The sequence below is a fragment of the Fulmarus glacialis genome, unplaced genomic scaffold, assembly GCF_000690835.1.
Source record: "Fulmarus glacialis isolate BGI_N327 unplaced genomic scaffold, ASM69083v1 scaffold10939, whole genome shotgun sequence".
Lineage (NCBI taxonomy): Eukaryota > Metazoa > Chordata > Aves > Procellariiformes > Procellariidae > Fulmarus > Fulmarus glacialis.
Window position 1 is genome coordinate 21,406 of NW_009231400.1, and position 17,686 is coordinate 39,091.

Sequence of the window (17,686 nt, forward strand, 5' to 3'; positions counted from 1 at the left end):
TTGGCACAGCAGTTTGCATGTGGGCACTGGAAGGGACATGTGCATGATACAACATGTGCTCACTGCTCTCCAAGTCTGCAAAGCATCAAGCGCAGTAAGGAAGCAGGGCACCGTCCTCAAGCATTGCAGGAGAGGAGCCACGAGCAGGCGCTTCAGTAGGACGAGGTTGACAAAATCCTTCACATTTAGGAGGAAATGGATCCAGAAGTGTGGAACTGGTAGAGAAGCGGCCAACAATATTTTCATTGGGGGAGTGGGGGGGGCAGAAAAAAAAAAAACACCACCAAGTGTGGCTCCTGTTTTTCTCCCCAATGCACAGAGCTTGCGATTATTTTAAAAAGAGTGCATCCTCCAGATTTTTCATGAATTCAGCAAAAAAGCACTATTATAGTGAAAACACATATCTAGTTGACCCAGAAATCAATTGACTACTGAAAGTTTTTTAAAAAAAAAAAAAAGGGGGCGGTGGTGGTGAAAAAAGACAAAGCATGTAATCAGAAACAGCTATGCAGGAAAATGTTGATTTTGATGAAAAAGCTACTTTTTCTTTAAAAAAATTAACATGGAAACATTTCAGCTGTTTCTACTGCAATAGGTATACTCTGATATAGGAGACAGGAAACTTGAAAGTGTTTTGCACGTGCTTCAGCCAGGTCTGAAATTGATCTTTGAATTTCAAAAAAGACAAAATAAAGTCTAAAAATTGTTCTTCTTTATTTTATATTGGGTTTTCTCTGCTTAGCCTCCTTAAGTCAGAAGGCTAATTTAAATCTTAACTGTAAAATTTTTATTCAAAGTTCCTCCCTCCTCAAATGGAAAGTAGCCTAAAAGCAGACAGAATTAATTTTGAAGAAAATCTTTTTCAAAAATTCAGTAAAACAAATTTTAGAGCTGAGCTGAGTTTCTCCAGAGAGCCCACATATTTTAATTAATTCTGTATGCAACAGCCTTAGGCGGCTGTCAGATCCACAGCTCAACTTTCAAACAGATTTAGCATCTGGACAATCCCAACGAAACTTGCCCTTCAAATGCATTTTTGTGCAATAATTTAATTTGTCACAACTTCTGGAGGCAACGCAATTGGCAGTGTTACTCACATTCATCACAGAGTTGATCTCAGCAACTGCTTCATCGTCTGTAGGGAACTGATAGATCTGCACGCCATTGCTGACCAGCTCGCTCATTATCTTTATCTTGAACTTGTGCAACTCGCTCTTGGAGATGGTGTCTGCTTTGGCAATAATTGGGATGATGTTCACCTACAGCAGAAGGAAGGAAGGAAAAATAACCAGGTGAGCAGCAATCAGGCAAGCAGCTCTGTCGGGAGCGTGGGTGCCTGCAGGGTGGCATGGGTCCTATCCAGGTAGCTGCTTTACATTTTGTAAAACCACAAAGGTGCTACGTTTTGCATGTGAGCTGCAGCACAAGCCCAGCTGAACACTAGAGGGAAGAGTTTTCCATGACTAATTTAAGATACAAGACTTCCAGATAAACCAAAGACAAACACCCTGCAATAAATACACAACGAGCAGATCAAAGCCTCTGCTCTTGCCTATGTATTTTGTTACACACTTGAGGGAGGCAGACACAGCATAACTGTCACATCTGGAGTTATCACCTATCCACTTCTGGCTGTGCTGACAAACCGTTTTAGAAGACAAGTGCAAAGATGAAACGCTGCAGCGAGCTGATGTGAAGCCTTCCCGTGCTTAAGCAGGAAGAGCAGGGACTCCTCAGATGCTTTCACAGCAGCTGCGGATCCTTCCCGAGGACTCCCTGAGCCTCTCTGTGAGGATCACAACTCAGGCGTGCTGTGCGGATTATATGGACCGCCTGGGAAAGGTGCAGGGTACCATACAGCAGACAGGAGATTTGTTTTCATGCTGTTGTTGCTCAGCTTTGGCTTCGCATCAGCAGTCAGCAAGCACAATACTCTGCGCAGCTTCATCAACCCAGGTTTCAAAGCCACCCGCAATCTGCAGAGTAGGGAGGTCTCCCCGTGCCCAGTACATACCAAGATCGAGAGCACACGAGGGCCACATCTCACATCCTTCAGGAGGAATGTGGTTCACTATGGCCACGTGCTTGGAAGAGCTACAGCAGGGCAGGATCTGTCACAGGAACCTCTATTAAATAATGCTGCTATGCCCAGAAAAGCCACGTGCAATACTGCAAACCACTGCTTAAACAAACAACAACAAAACTCATCTGTCTGAACACCAGCCAAATTCATAGCAGTAAAACAGAAGAATTCAGACAAGTGAGGGGAAAGTCTGATTTGCCATCTAACATTTCCCAAGAGCCAATGCTTTTTGTCCTACAGAGCAGGAATTCCTAACAGCCATTTGGTCTCCAATGGGTGCCCATTAAAATAAATGGTCTTGCTTCCTCAGCTCAAGTTCTCTTTGTAGCTCAGTGTTTTTTCCATACTTCTTATTTTTTCTCCCCCCTCTGTTTTAGCACTCACTAAATACAAGAGCATTTACTCGCTCCAAAGAAAATAGTCTTAATTTGCTCATTGCAAATTTATCTGAGAGGATAAATTCTTTTTTTTTCTCAGCCATTGATCTGGCCTCTTTTACCAAGGACCACAAACCAACACAGAACAAGGTCTGCTGGTCTCACTCCACTCCTCAGCAGGTCGATGTCCTCATTACAAAGGTAAAAAGAGCCGTGACCACAGCTGGGCATCTCGCTGACCTGCTAAGACCTGAGGAGGCTTGGATCCACCATTTCACACAGAAAAAGGGTCAGCTCAGGGCTCATGTACCACCTGCTCAGGAGCAGTATCTGCGAGGGGAAAGGCACTGCCAGGGAGCTGCTGTGTGCAGGGCTTCATGTTCTCCATTCAGCCAGCACAAACCAGCACAAGAGGTGATTTTAGACCATTTTCAGTTGGCCTAAGCAATTCCCCCTCCTCTTCTTCCAAAAAGCACCAGCTCAGTTCTGCTTACAGCGAGGCAGGAGGTGCAGAGTCTGGAGCTTGGCACGGCTTCCCCAGCAGCAGGAGAAGGCAGGCTCTGTGGTCACAGCTGCTGCTCCAGCAGCACGCAAAGAAGGTGCACACCAAGGTTGGTTCAAGTGCCCTCCAACCAGGTTCCTCATGCTTTGAAAAGGCAACTCAGTCAGCATCTGCTATCACGGAGTTCAAAACCCAAAAGGGTTTTTACAAGTTGTCGTATTTCTAGTAGTCAATAGCCAATACCAGTACTGGGAGTCCTGGAAATAGCATTGGGTGTATCTCCCTCCTTCTCTCTTCTTCCTTTGTGAGTTCCTTAATTTTTAAAAATTGTTACTGTTTTTATTTTGATTTCATGCATGCCTTGGAAACCCACAAGCTGGAATCCCACAGTTAACAAGTGATACCCAGAGCACCATAAAATTATCTTCCTGTTTTCCTTTCTCTGATTTTGAGCACTGGCACCCAAAAGCTATCTAACTCTAGAATGAGCCCATCCCTTTATAATAAGGAGAAAGGACGGAAAAGTTTGGACAAGAAATAAATGAGATATGAGATGCTACCGAACTGAACTGTATGTCTAATCCTGCCCTCCTACAGCACCTTCCACACATCCATTTCTATGCAAAGGCCACAGTACATGGCACAGAGGTTAGGGCCAAATAAACTGACACACCACTAGCTAGAGAAGAAAAGTCACCTCTTCTCTCCTTCAGGTTTTAAAAACCCAACAAAAGGAAGTGATGCCAGAACGATGCGATGTTTCTCTCGCCACCCTTACTTTTACACAAGTAACGTTTACTTTGGGTTGCAGGCAAAATCCCAGAGCAACATTCTTATATCTCATGGTGGAAAAGCAATATTCTCTATTTAAAGATGTAGTAATAAAATCATGATGTGAACTACAGGAGTGTCATCCCACCGAATGTCACAGGCATGCAGCGTTCCCTTGACTGTCAGTCCATGTGCTGGAAGTCTTTGCTGGAGTTGGAATTACGGCCAGAGGAAGTCTGTGCTTCAGACAAGACAGTGAACTCACATGCACACACATAAAATGCACCTCCTTCTCAAGTCATTCTGACCACAGAGTTATTTCTCATCTCCAAAAATAAAACTTAGAAGAACATGCTGAAATAAGTTGGTAGAAAATAATTTTGCTAATGTAATAAGGTTACATGCATTTTCACCCTGTGAAACACAGCTGGATTTTCCCCCATCTCCGAAGTGTTCCCAAATGCAAGTCCCAGTGAAGCCAACAGGCAAATCCTACCTTGGAAACCAAACAGCAGAGGCACAAACTGGCCTGAAGCATCCCTACTGGCCAGTGACCCGCCTAGGATGTGTCAGCTCACGAAGGGCAAGCAATTAGCCACAGCTTGTAAACAGCACACGCTGGAAACCATCCAGGGACAACAACCAGGGAGCCCCGGGATGCCCATGGCAGCACACAGCTGCGCCTTCACTTTCCAGGTCAGGGCTGTGGTTTAAATCAATAAGTCACCTTCGCATGTGATACAGATGCAATTTTATTTATCGCCTCCTTTTCCCGGATTAAATCCAATGGAAAGCCAACCCCTGCCCAGGTCATACCTGCTTCCCACCTACCAGCCAGCCACATTTCATCTACCTAGAACCACTTCTGAAGATGCTTCTAGCTCTCTGGCTGTAATTAAATACCCTAGACAACAGCTGGCCATGAGCTCAGCCGAACAAATATTGTATTACAGTACAATGGAAGATTTTGTTTACAAAACAGCTTTACCCAGAAGGGATTTTGTAAACTTTACACTAAAAGCAAGATTCATTATTGAAATCATCACACAGATTCAGAAGCCTGCCCAACACCTGATGCCATGCCACCACTGGTGTGCTAAAGTAAAGGTGTAACTGAGCCAGGTTCCTACAAAACCCTTGTTAAACTAGTCTCAGAGGCTGAGCCAGCAGAGCACGCAGCAAAGCACTGCCTCTGATACACCTTTCGTCTCTATGGGCTCCATTCTGCAACTGTAAAACAGGGGCCACCAGCCACGTAAAGCTTCCCAAGAGGAAAGCCAGGTTTAGGAGTGCTCACATGGCTGCAGACGTGAGTCAGTGCACATCACCTCCCTGCTCAGCCACGGTAACCACTCGCTGTTACCAGTCTGGAGCAGGTAGAAAGCTGCCCGGGGTTTGCTGACACCCCGCTTCAGTCTGTCCACACGCTGGCCCCCAAGCACAAATGGTTCACATGTACTGGGAAAGGGGCACAGAGCTGTCATGCACAAATCTTTAAGGAACGCCTGGAAAGCACCTTGATGTCCTGGGATGACACCAATGCAGAAATGCAACATAAACTCCTGACATCCAGAAAATATCAATGGTCTCTACTTGCTTATTCATTTCCATGTGCCTGCTTGTGTGAGGCCACCACACCATGAAATCCAAGATGTTCTCACACTGTGGTAAGAAGGGAGATCAGAGGCAAAGGGATAAAATTACTTCAAACAGGACTATTTAAGTGGAAGTTTAGAAATATAAAAAGCTTGCGTGTGCACAAATTTCTCATCTCTGCACAAGTACAAAGGATTTATTTTGGTACTACCCAAGGACCACATTAAAGGCAGCCACGGGGAGATGTGAAAAGTAGGGAATGCAGAAGGAAAGGAAGAGAAAAGCTTTGTGGGACCACCAGCACTAAGGGGAATCGTGCAAAAGCTTTCCTCCAAACATATTTCTGGGAACATGTAATGCTGGCATCGTGCCAAGAGACAAGAGTTTATTAAGGGAAAGTTTTTGGATTCCTGATGAAGTCAGTGTAACAGCCATCACGGTTACAAACAGCCCACTGCAATGGGAAGCCAGTGCCTGCTCTGGAGTGGGGCCAAGGAAAAGCAGGCCAACAGCCCCGGGTGGTGAGGGCAAACAGCAGGGACTCCGCGATGAGGAACTCTACCCACCAGGGAAGTCCGATAGAGCTGCACATGGACAACAGCCAGAGAAGAGAGCATTCCCTCAATGTAATTCAGGGGATCCCCAGCTACTGCAGGGTCTCAGCTGCCTTGCCTGCCCCCTCTGCAGACTGATCAGCAACTGCCATCTGAAAGGAACCACCCTGCTGCTGAAATACTGCTCTGAAAGATAGGAAATTCTTGCAAAGAAAAGAAGAGATGCTGCTGTCACTAGTGACCTTTGAAGCCTCCTGCAGCTCCCTGGAAGCCAGCTGGAACAACCAAAAGTGTGTCAGAAACCTCCTCCGAGCTGCAGGAATATCAGCAGTAACCCATTAAGTAACCCACTGCCCCCTAAGGCGGTAACAGTTTATGCACAAAGCAGCAGCCCCCAGCTAGACCCTCTCATGACCCTCTTTTATGACCGTGAGAATTTCTCACCATATTTACATTTTCAGGAGATACTGTGATCTCCTATACAGATCATCTACCAGCAGTGACAGCTCACGCACTCCCTGTGCGCCAGCACGCACAGCCAACGCTTCTCTTCAGCCCTTGTCTCCTCTGTACTGACCACCACCTTAGCACATCTACAGTTTTGGTTGCTCTCGGTCCCCCTGTCCCTGCTGACAGGTCAGGACAGCCGAGGTAGCTCTGCAGTTGCCACAATTCAACTGCAGGAGCTGGAACACATCCTTACCTGCACACCTGTAAAGAAGAGCTAACAAAGATGCAGCTGATGGCTTTGATAAATACGAACTAATCTGGGTAAGGTTCTTACAGTGATGAACACTCTAGACTTCACACAGCTAGCTGGAAAACAGGTTTTTTAACCTGATATTTTTCAGGAAAGCCAGTGAGGAAAAAAAGCACAGGACCTCAGCAACCCACCAGAGCAGACTAAGTTTTACCAGAGTCCTAAAAACAGCTCAGCTAACATGCAGGAAGGAGTCCAGCACTTACACAGAAGGAACAGAGACTTCCTCATGACAATTAATATTAACAGAAGGATCACCCCTTCCAGAAAGAGGGACCATGGTCTCCAATCCCTTACCTTGCTATCCAGCTTCTTCATTGTCACCAGGTCCAAGGACTTGAGCGAGTGCCCAGTTGGAGTGATGAAGTACAGACAGACATGAATCCTCGTGTCATGATAGTTGAAGAGAGATCGGCGGATTTTCAGCTCTTCTTGCAAATAGTTTTCAAACTGCGTATCAATGTACTCAACTATCGGCCTGTAACTAAAACCATACCATTAGCAACCCAGATACTGGAGCTCAAAATTAAACAGTTTGAAGGCTAGGTTCTCCTAGACGTGCCATGGTATCATTTTAAAAATAGTTATAAGACTCAAACAATTTAGCCTTACAACAGGAAAAGTGTGGTATTTACACACAGACCTTATAATCCAAAGGTTGCCGGAGTCTCCTGAGGCTGCATTGCAAAGTCTAAGGACAGTGGAGCATGGAAAGACGACTACTTCCACAGATCAAATTTTGCCCAGATCTCAGGGCTGAGCCATCTGGCTGTAGCAATGCAACATGACCAAGGAGAGACCTTGGAGTCCCAGAAAGCCTTTACCTGGGGCTTGAACAAGATGTCTGTGTAATTAAATGAGACAGGTCCAGAGACACCAATCACTGCCAGATAATTCCCAACCCTGTACTGAGGACAGCTTGTTAACTGCTCATGCTCCTGGAGGATACCATTCTCTGCTGGAAAGACCTCCTATGACCTCTCTTTTTGGGTCCTCACCCAACTCCCTCCACACTTAGTCCCCAGAACCAGAGCCACTGCAGGGCTGTTAACAGAAACACAGACATCCTCCTCTGCAGGCAGTTCATATCTAAGCATCAGAGGCAAGCCCAGAAATGCCAAGCAGATGGCACGAGACCTGCCTTTCATCTTTATTTATCTGATCCCCAAATCCAACTGCATCCACAATTGTTAGCTTCAGGTGGACGTTGCTCTCCTGCAGGTCGTAGGTCCGTGGCCGCAAGCGAACCGCGCTCTCATAGTGACTGGCTTCCTCTGTCTCGAACGTGGTATTGAAGAGGGTATTCATTAGTGTGGATTTCCCAATGCCGGTCTCACCTAAGAAGGAAAAATTATCAGCTCACTGCAGCATGAATTTGTCACAGGTACTTCAAGAACATTAATTACAGAGCAGAACTAAATTATACTGTGAAAGGTTACTACAAATTGCTTGTGGACAGACATATAATTGTCATAAAGGTAACTGCATTCTTGAAAGCCTCCCATGCTTAATGCAAAGCTAACACAGAGCGCTTTGGTCTCATCTCCCCAGCGAGGATCATATAGCACAGCAAACCACACTATTTTCCCCTCCATGTACCCTGACTTTGCTCAGCATCCTGCACCAGAGAAGCAGGTGAGAGCACAATTTTAATGGAGTCTTTTGAGTCTTCAGATGAGATGGAGTAAAACTCAGCTGCTCCTACTGACAAGGACTATTTGGCTCAGTTGTTGGCTGTCCCAAACACAGCGATAGTTCCAGGTAACGCTGCAGATCAGCACAAAGCGATGGGTGTTTGGTGTGCTGTGGAGGGGACAGGGAAGCCTAACAATGAGGTTTCCTCTCACTCCTTTCTGTGAGATTCCCAACTTTAACAGGCTTCTCTACCACTTTCTCTCTTTGCTTTCTCTTGCCATTAAAGTCTCTGGGGACCTGCCTTTTTTGAGAGTGGAGACCCCTGTGAGGACAGAATCTGGGTGCCTATTTCAGCACAGAGAAGCAAGCAAACAGCTCTTGATCTGCTAGGACAACTTGCCATCAGATTGAAAATCTCTTTTCACAGCAGAAAAGATACTGGATGAAGGTTTCGTGATTTCAGTGTGCAGCTGAACTTTGGTCTGCCTGGAAGCCTTAAAGCAGCTTGTCCCTCTTCCACAGCCTCAACCCTGTAGTCCCACATGTCCCATTAATAACTGTCAGAGGATTAAAGCCCATTCTGCTGTAACCCCTTCCCCCTCCATCTACACAGCAGCTACACCAGAGTCAGCTCTGTGGCTCTTTTACTGTACCCTCTGAAAAGCACCGCAAGCTCCACACAAGGCACTTGGTGAGCCTTGAAGTGGAGGCACTTCCAGGCATCTTCATCTTTCTAGAAAAAATTCTGCCAACTTGAACCTCTGAGATATGCAGAGGGAGAGAACATGGAGTGAAGAGGGAATGGCAGAGGAACTTGGGTAGGGAGAGAATAGTTCTCGGAGACCCAGTAGGGGCAAGATTAGGAGAAGTTTCCCATCTGTAGTCCTCCTGTTCCAACAGCCATTGAGGGACACCTGGGATGCATCACAAACCAAGCTCCATCCCAGAATATTTGGCTCACAGGCTGTCTGTGAGCCAGAAAGGCTTTGAACTGCTGCTCCTGGTAGCTAAACGAGACACTGATATTTTCCAGATTGGCCTACAAGGGGCCCCATTTAAACTCCTCATTCACTACACGCAGCCCTATTGGCCAAGGGAGTGGAGAGGGCAAAATCCAAGGAAACAGCCTTCTGCTCCCTGCTCACTTCCCAGGCAGTCCATCGTGCTACACCTTTGGCATAGACAGCCACTGCTTCTACTGAGCGCAGCCCTTCTCGCTGAACCCAGCCACCTCCGAGGAGCCCTACAGTGGACGCACCGATGGGAGAGCGGGAGGGTGAGCAAGTTTCTGTTTGAGGGAGGTGCCATGCCTGCTGCCAAGCGGTTTGGGCTTTTTCCTTCTTCAAGCACCGCAGGTTCTGCTATTCACTGGAGAATAAATACCTCATGGTGCTCAAAATACGACAGAGGCACATACCGCTTCCTACCAGCTGTGGCTAAGAGTTGTGCAAGGAAATAAAAACAGCCTGGTGCTCTAGATTAATTTGAAAGCAAAGTCATATGGAGAACTCACTACTGATGTAAGCCACGTTCTCCTGTTCAGTTATGGGCACAGTTGGGAGCAGGAACTGGCCAACAGCAGCACAGGGGTTTTTTTCCCCTCTTGTCCAAAAAAAAAGCGGTAATTTTTTCCAGTGTGTCACAAATGGTGTGGCCAGATAGAAATGCAGGAGTATCCATTCTGGTGTCCCCAAGAATGACACTAATTAAAAACATATTGCCCTCTGCTGCAATTACCCTTCTGGTAAGGAACAAGTCTATGAATTCAGTTCAGCTGTGATTTCAGCTATGCTTTTTACTTGTGGTTTGGATACGCAAAAGTGGCTTAGGTATGGCACAAGCATCTTGTGCAAGTTGTCAGGGCTTCACTGCACAGTCTATACAGAGCCACATTCTCCTCGGGCAGATCGAGGGCCAGGCAGGGAGCTGCTATCTCTGGACGTACTTCTGCTGGTCAAGCAGGTTATAATACTTGAGACCTCATACACAATATAAGAACCAGCCAAAGTGAAAATAATGCTCATCTCATCACTGGAAGGATTTGGTTTCTAGTACTCTAGCCAGCATCACCTGCTAGATCACATCAACACCAAAATTAAAAACCAAGAATATAATGAGGTTATTTTAAAGTCAGCCTCTCACACCTGCTCACAATCTTCAAGACAAATACTTTACATTCAATGAAAACAGGAACACTCCCTTTGCCTTTCCTGGCACAGAGATGGTCATGTTTCAAGCCCTTTGACTCACCCTGGGAAAGCATCAACCAACTCAGATACAAACCTCTTATCCCTAGCTTTAAGGTGCAGGCTTACACTCAGAAATGACCAAATTATCACCAGCAGCTCTCAGCTACCACATAGTGCCTCTGACTGCATCTACTTGGACACTGTATTCACTGAAAAGCTGCTCATGCCAGTCACCCCACTTTGCATTTCCTCCCACCCCTCCTCACCGAAGGCAGAAAGTTCATATATTAAACATTTTCCCAAAACTCTCTCTAATTTTGGGCAATGAATCTCCAACAGTCACTTGTGAAAGTCCCAGCTCAGAAGCACGTCAAGATCCAGAGAGCTCAAGTTCATTGAAATGATTATGGTGGGGTTGTGGTTTTTTTTTTTTCTCCCCCAAAGAGTTAGGCATTTCTGACTTGCTTAAAGTCACTGCCGAGGCCCGTGGTGCAGCAGGACACACAAGAAATCCTGGTCCCAACCTCACCGCGCCGACAGCTCAGCCCACGTCTGTTTGCAGAGGACCATGCTCACCCACACAGAGGATGTTGAAGCTGAAGCCTTGCGTGACAGACTTGCTGACCAGCTGATCGGGGAGACTGTCAAAGCCGACATGGCCCCCCAGGGAAAGGTTCCTCTTCTCTTCATTCTGGTAGGGAGAAGAAGCCAGATTAGCAGAACTGCACTGAGATGGCAAGTCAGAGACGCGAGAGGAACCACCAAGCCCAAGAAATAACCACCCTCCCGGGCACTGCAGAGCCACCAACACAAACCCTAATGCTGCCCGCAAGAGCTTGTGTTTTGGCACGCCACAGCGCAGCTACGCCGACACGCTACCAACCACAGAAAAGAGAGGGAAAAATACTGATCTTAATGGGGAATTGGGAGAACTAAGCTACCAGGCTACAAAGAAAAGAAAACACCAGCACGAGCTCCAACTACATGCAGCTGGGAGAGATTAGCAAAGGAAAACCCACCACTGTGTGTTTTAGCACTCATTTCTCCTTGTCCTTTTTTATTTTATTTTCTTAAATCCTCCAGCACTGAATTCAGCTCGACACACTCTGCATCTTCCCCCGAGTATTTGATCTTTTTCCCTTCGCTATTGCCATAAGCAGCGTGGGCTTGTTCGCTCACGCATCCAGGGGTGCTGGTTCGCACAGGCAGGGTGAGGAACCCTCTTGCTTTACCATCTGTGACCACACAGTTTTCCACCGTTTCTCTGCTGTTCCTGTTCCTGCCTCCCCCATATGCACTTTGTCCTTCCTTCTGTCTCCTCCCTCCCCCAGAGGAAGACGAAGCTGATCACCTGTAGGAAGCTTTACTTAGAAACTAAGACAATAAAGATCCAAGGAGACAACAGCTTTATGCCCTGTGTTATACAGAAAGGCAGCCCAGGTCAGCTGTAATTCCAGAAAATAGGATTCGACAGATGGGTCATTTCTGTTTCTAGTGGCTAAGAACAGCAGAATTTGGATTTGCACAAATATTTCAGTGGATGTTGCCACCTCTCTACACAACTGAATGACACTGTCCAAACCCAGGGACCAGACCACTGCCCCTGCAGCCTCTCAAACATTCTTATCCTTCCATGGAAAGGTAAGAATACATGATTTCAGAGCATGATTCATTCATCCTCACAGTTTCTTTGGTAAATGACTCTGTTTTTCTTGATCACCAGCACACCGTGGAAGATGGAGATGGAAAAAGTGTCTGCCCTTTGCCTGGCTCTGGTTCTTCTGTCTGTCCCTGACAATTCAGATTTAATGTCCCAGCACTAAGACCACGAGAGAAGAGCATACCCTGAGAAGAGCCTAAGCTGGCTGTCAAACTTTAAATTAACTCAAGAGGAAAATAAAATAGATGACGTGATAAGCCTTGCGTATTGCTCTATGCCTGCAATAAGATTGCTAAACAAAACACAAAACCTTTGTTCAGCTGCATCTCGAGTCAAAGCCTCCTTTAGTTCTGCCTTTGGTAGAACAAATATTCTCAGCTTTGTAAAATAAACCATTTAAATCACAAGAACAACTTGGGAACAGCTGAAGCAGCTCCTATGCCTCACGTACAAACCTTGCGGCTGTCCTGCTTCACATTTGTTACCAACTTTCAGATGATTCCAGCCCAGTGCTCTCCCAAAGGACTCCTCGGACAGAAACACAACCAAATCGTAGCTGGGCTCCTGCGATCAATTCTGTTTCATGCCATCAGGATTGATCGTGCTCGCTAACTAAGTGGAAACAGCAATCATTTAAAGTTTTCCTATGGGAGAGACGGCATCAATTAAGGTTTTAAGGTGGCCAAGGTGAATTAAAAAAGGCCCCTAAGATAGGGAAAACTCCAAGTTCTCCATTCATCTGTCACCACACCGAGCTGCTAAAGCTCAGACTAACACCTCTGCAGGGACAGACCCCAACTGCAGGACGATTCCCCAGCACACAGGGAGAAAAGCCAGTCCGTGCTGATCCGGGCAGCCCAACGCTAAACCGCAGATCCGGCACGGGATGGTGCAACCACACCAGAAAGGGAAACTTGGACACAAGCGTACTGGGAAAGGGGTCAGAGTTGTTTAGGTTTGGGTTTGGTTCCCCGCCCCCCCCCCCCCCCCCCCCCCAGCTTAAGGAGGAGACTGCCACAAGGTGCAGAAAGCCACTGCATGGCTGAGACCTGGCATCAGCAGAGCTTGGGGGGCTTCCTTGGGCTCTCAGCCCCATCCCCTCAGCCCCCACTTCTCCTTTCCCCCCTGCCCCTTCGAGCCACCACCTTACAGAGCTTAAAATGCCAGTTCCCACCACTGCAATGCGGTGACAGCCAAGCAAGCCATTCCCACAGAAAGTTACCATGTTTGATGGATACATTTTGCATCTTTTCATTTTAAATAATAAACAAAACCAAGGAAACAAAAACACAAACCAGAAGCCTGGGATGACATTTTGGATGGGAAATAAATAAAGGCTGCCGATGACTATGATTAGGCTGAGAGTGCCCGAGGCTGGGAGGAGGTTTCCAGGCAACAGGCAGCACCACTGCTCAGGATTTTAAAATAGGCTCCAGCTCGGCAAGGCTGCATTTTAAAATAGGCTCCAGCTAGGCAAGGCTGCATTGAGAACTCAGTCATGCTTCAGCCGGAGGAAACCCAAATGCGTTCGCACAGGGCTTTCTTTTTCTCTTCTTTTTTTGGCGGTTAGTCGCTGTTTTTTACAGGGCAAGAATAACTTACTCAAAACTGCTCACCATCTCTTAAAGCTGCTAAACCAACGAGCCAAACTTCAGTGAAATATTTTTGTCAGTGACCTTGAAATGCACAGTTTCCTTTTATTTCTGTAAGCAGCAATAATAATCTGGTTCAAGTCCAAGACGCTGCTGATACCAAAGCAGAAAACCATTTGCTGTGCTTGCACTGCATTCAGCTGTCATTCAGCTTCCAAAGGGATTTTGCTATTGTTGCTGTGTTAGGATGCACAACGGCAACAACTGCTGGAAAGTAATAAGACTAAGAAAAGAAAGAAATTTTTTGAAAAAAGTTTTCTCTTTTTATTCTTTCCCTCCAATACATCGAGCTTACAGACTTGACAGCCTTGCGAATACAAGCAATTTTTCTGCTCACTCGTGTTGTTTAGTGTGTTGACCTGCCCTGGAGAGGAACCCACCTACCACCCTGATGAACAACCACCGGCACCTCTTCCTGCATCTACCTGCAACTGATTTGTGAGTCTCACCCCGAATGACTAACCCTTCTAGCCAGCTCCCACTCACCCAGGCTAGCTCAAGGACAGCTTGACACTGTTCACCTGCTAGTAAAGACAACAAGGTCACACTCAAAATTGAATTCTTTCCAGCAGAAGGAGCCAGCCTGCAACACTCAGCGTAAATAATCAATCCACAATATAAATGCTGCAACAAACGAGGGCAGCAGTAATGCAGCAATGTGGGGTTTTCTAGTTGGTTTTGTTTTAAACAAAAGCTAAGAATTTCAGTAGGACTTTTTCCATGTTTGGTGCCAGCGATGCGACTGCCCTCCAGGAGAGGAGCAGGCAGGTTACGTGGCAGAGCTGGATGGGATCGGCCATGGCGAGAGCCAGGCAGAAACACAGCCCTGCCCTTTCCAGTTGCACTGGTCTCTGCAACACTCCCGCCCTCTGCAACGCCCGATGAGAATTAGGGCCCTCATCTCACAGCCTGGAGAGACGACTCTCCTGCTTCTTACCAGACAAGGTCCCATCCTGCAGCCCCAAATCACCATGAGGCAGCCAACCTTTCCTGAAGCCCATTTGATCATTTTGCAACATGATAATTAAGAGTTTGGGATGGCTCCGAGTGTGAACTCCCACCACAAACAGCGACTGCAGCGCTGAACATCACTTCTTGGGTCACTAATGGCATCCCATGATGGGCAGCTACCCAGGTTTTACTTGGAGCCTTTGAACACGCTCTTTGAAGATCTCCTGTGCCTTGAGCTGATCTTCAGGGCTTGAAGCAGAGAGACAAGGGGATAATTTGTATTTTTGAATCTGGAATTTGGTGGGAAACAAGAGAGTCATCAGAAGGTCAGAGCAGAATTCATTAATCCAAGGTCCTTTAAACATTTTCACAGATGCTCTGGCCGGGCCAAGAAGCAGAGTCCGTCAAAGCAACAGGCACACAAATGGCATCTAGGGGCACAGCCATGGGAATGGGAAAATCGATCTTTGGCTCTGGTTCAACACCTACGTCACAAGACCCCTGTCTTGGCATGAAGCAGAAAGACAGATGTGCCCTTGGTAGCACATATGGCCACACTTAGCTGAGCACCACAAGAACCGAAAAGAAACCTCTAAATATAGTGCTTCAAACCTGCTGTAAGGCACCAGCCACCCCAGCTCCCGGCCACGCTCCGCTGGAGGCTGGGGATGCACTTGGGATGCACGACGGCATGCTGGCCCATTCCTGCGGCCACACCTGCACGAAGCTGCCCAGGGAACCGAAAACAGCATTTCAAACCCACATCAGCTTCCTAAGCCCATCCACAGCAGGGTCCCACAAACCGTGCCATGCAGCAGGACCGCAGGGCTCGGAGGAAGCGGGGCAGCAACGCTGCAGGCAGCTGGCCACAAACCACATCCGTAGAAGATGATATGTTAGTTGGCCCTTTATTGCACGTGATAAAAGAAAAGACAGAGAAACACAATCAAAGAAACCAAATCCAGATCCCTGTAAGAGGGTCAACTCAGTATTCACATATTAATTAGGCTCTTCCTAGTAGACAGAGGGATTAAAGAAATGTGTGAGGAGAAGCGGCACAGACTACAGCATCAACCAGTGTGCCTACGATCCTTTAAAAAATAAAAATCTGATCACAGTATCTCTTCTTCCAGGATCTTCATGCTTCACCTCCAAATTAGCATGTTTCACTTTGCGTCATTACATTTTTCAGCAACTTCTCCCAGGAAAAGTGGCTTTACCACTGCCTGCGCAACCCATGGGGGACGTCAGCAGCGAGAAGATCAGCTCCACATTCAGCTGCCCCTCAACTGCATAGCTTTCCTAGCTGGGGCTCCTGGCGCAGAGTAGAGCAGCTCACTCTGCTTTTAGATGTGCTGCCCCTGTTCTCCTTGCTTTCACACCAGGAGCAGTATGAACAGACTGGAATTTGGACATAAAAGACCATTCTGACATCAGTTGGTTAAAAAAAAAAGAAAAAAGATATTGAGAAGTATCATCTTTCAATTAATCTCAACAAGAAGTGCTCTTTGGTGACATATGCTTGAGACAACCCTCAGAGTTTTATTTTCCTGAATGAAGTAGGTCAAAGCATATGGGTAACCAAAAATGTAATTGAATGCCACAATCATAAGAAGTGATTTTTTTTTTTTTTAAATGGTGATATTTGGGGTTTTTTTTGCATGATGAGAGCTGTAATGTAAAATGTACAAGCAACTTGTGAATATGCCCTGTAGAACTAAGAGAAAAAAAAACAAAAATCACTGGTTTTATACCCTGAGGGATAACACAGCACTCTTCTGTATCTAAGGTGCCTTTTCCTATTTCTACAGTCCAACAAAACATGAACAAGAAAGATGAACAGCTGACATTTTCCAAGGCAAAACAGCAAAGGCCTACAGGGAAAAAAGGAGGGGAAACGCATTCCTTTCTTCCTTCCGCTAAATGAAGAGGCTAACACTTTAGCAATGACCTTCAACCCAAAGGTATCTGCTACTCCCAAATGCTCCCGCCAGCACCTCCATAGGCTTCGCCCCGCCAATCCGGGGTCTCCCCGAGCTGTGGCCAGGCTGCAGCCCCCCCAAACGCCAACCCCGCGCGCAGGGGAGAGGCACGGCCATTTGGATGAGAGCTTTCTTGTTCCAAGAGCTCACGGGCAGCGGTATTTCAGGTCCCTCTCTTCCCGGGCTTTTTCCATTTACGTTTTCCACACATGCTTATAAAATAGCAAGAGGCAACAACACAACACCTGCACAGCACTTTTCCATAGTGCTTCAATTCCCACTACTGAGGCACAGTTTTGTTTATAAATTCTTCAATCCTGGATTACATCTTGACCTTAAATAATACCAAATCCTCCGGACTTTGCAGCATGGATCCCCCTCCAACCTGGGTACAGTCCGCTATCTTCACACCGATGCCTTGCAGTAGCTCTATAGTACTGGATATACCCACAGGCGTGTCGTTTCGCACTGCAGTAGCACACGCAGACATGGAGATCAGCGTGCCAGGCACCCTGCAAAGTGCAGAGCACAGACAGATCCTCTCCCTTCCAATTTACAATCAAATCAAAACAGAAAGATAAAACAGCGCTAGCAGACAGATTGCAGCTCCCCAATCAACATGACTCAGAGACCAGCAAGAGGAAGAGCAGGGAAAGCTCCCGCGGGCCCCGCTCCGCATGGCTGTGGCACCTTTGGCAGCGATCCCGTGGCGGGACGGAGCGGTCATCGCTCTGCAGGGGCCGGCTCGGCACCCGGCGCAGCTGGGGACTGCTGTTAGTCACAAAGCAATGACCTCACCTTCTTGATTCCCCGTCCACAATCCACCACCACAACAGTGCGTGCAACAGAGATTAATACGTATACCAGTGGGGTTTGTAGGATGTTATTCCCTTGTCTTCTGAATGGAAATGCATGGAATCAGGAAATTATTCAGTCCTGATGCATGGAGTCTCATTTGCAACTGAGCAGAGAAA

The 17,686-nt window shown here is 46.9% G+C and overlaps 1 protein-coding gene across 2 annotated transcripts in view; it reads right to left on the reverse strand.

Moving 5' to 3' along the window:
* SEPT8 (septin 8) overlaps positions 1–11,158 on the reverse strand; it is a 30,728-nt gene extending 19,570 nt beyond the window's left edge. Inside the window, exons 1-4 of one of the 2 annotated variants that reach the window (XM_009584560.1) lie at positions 11,044–11,158; positions 7,785–7,980; positions 6,941–7,127; positions 1,098–1,259 (exon numbers count right to left, since the gene is read on the reverse strand). In XM_009584560.1, the coding sequence (XP_009582855.1) occupies positions 1,098–1,259; positions 6,941–7,127; positions 7,785–7,951 (516 nt within the window). In that variant the 5' untranslated portion in view covers positions 7,952–7,980; positions 11,044–11,158. The remainder of the gene's footprint in view (positions 1–1,097; positions 1,260–6,940; positions 7,128–7,784; positions 7,981–11,043) is intronic. The other variant, XM_009584558.1, reaches the window with a different exon arrangement.
* Between the last annotated feature and the right edge of the window lie 6,528 nt (positions 11,159–17,686).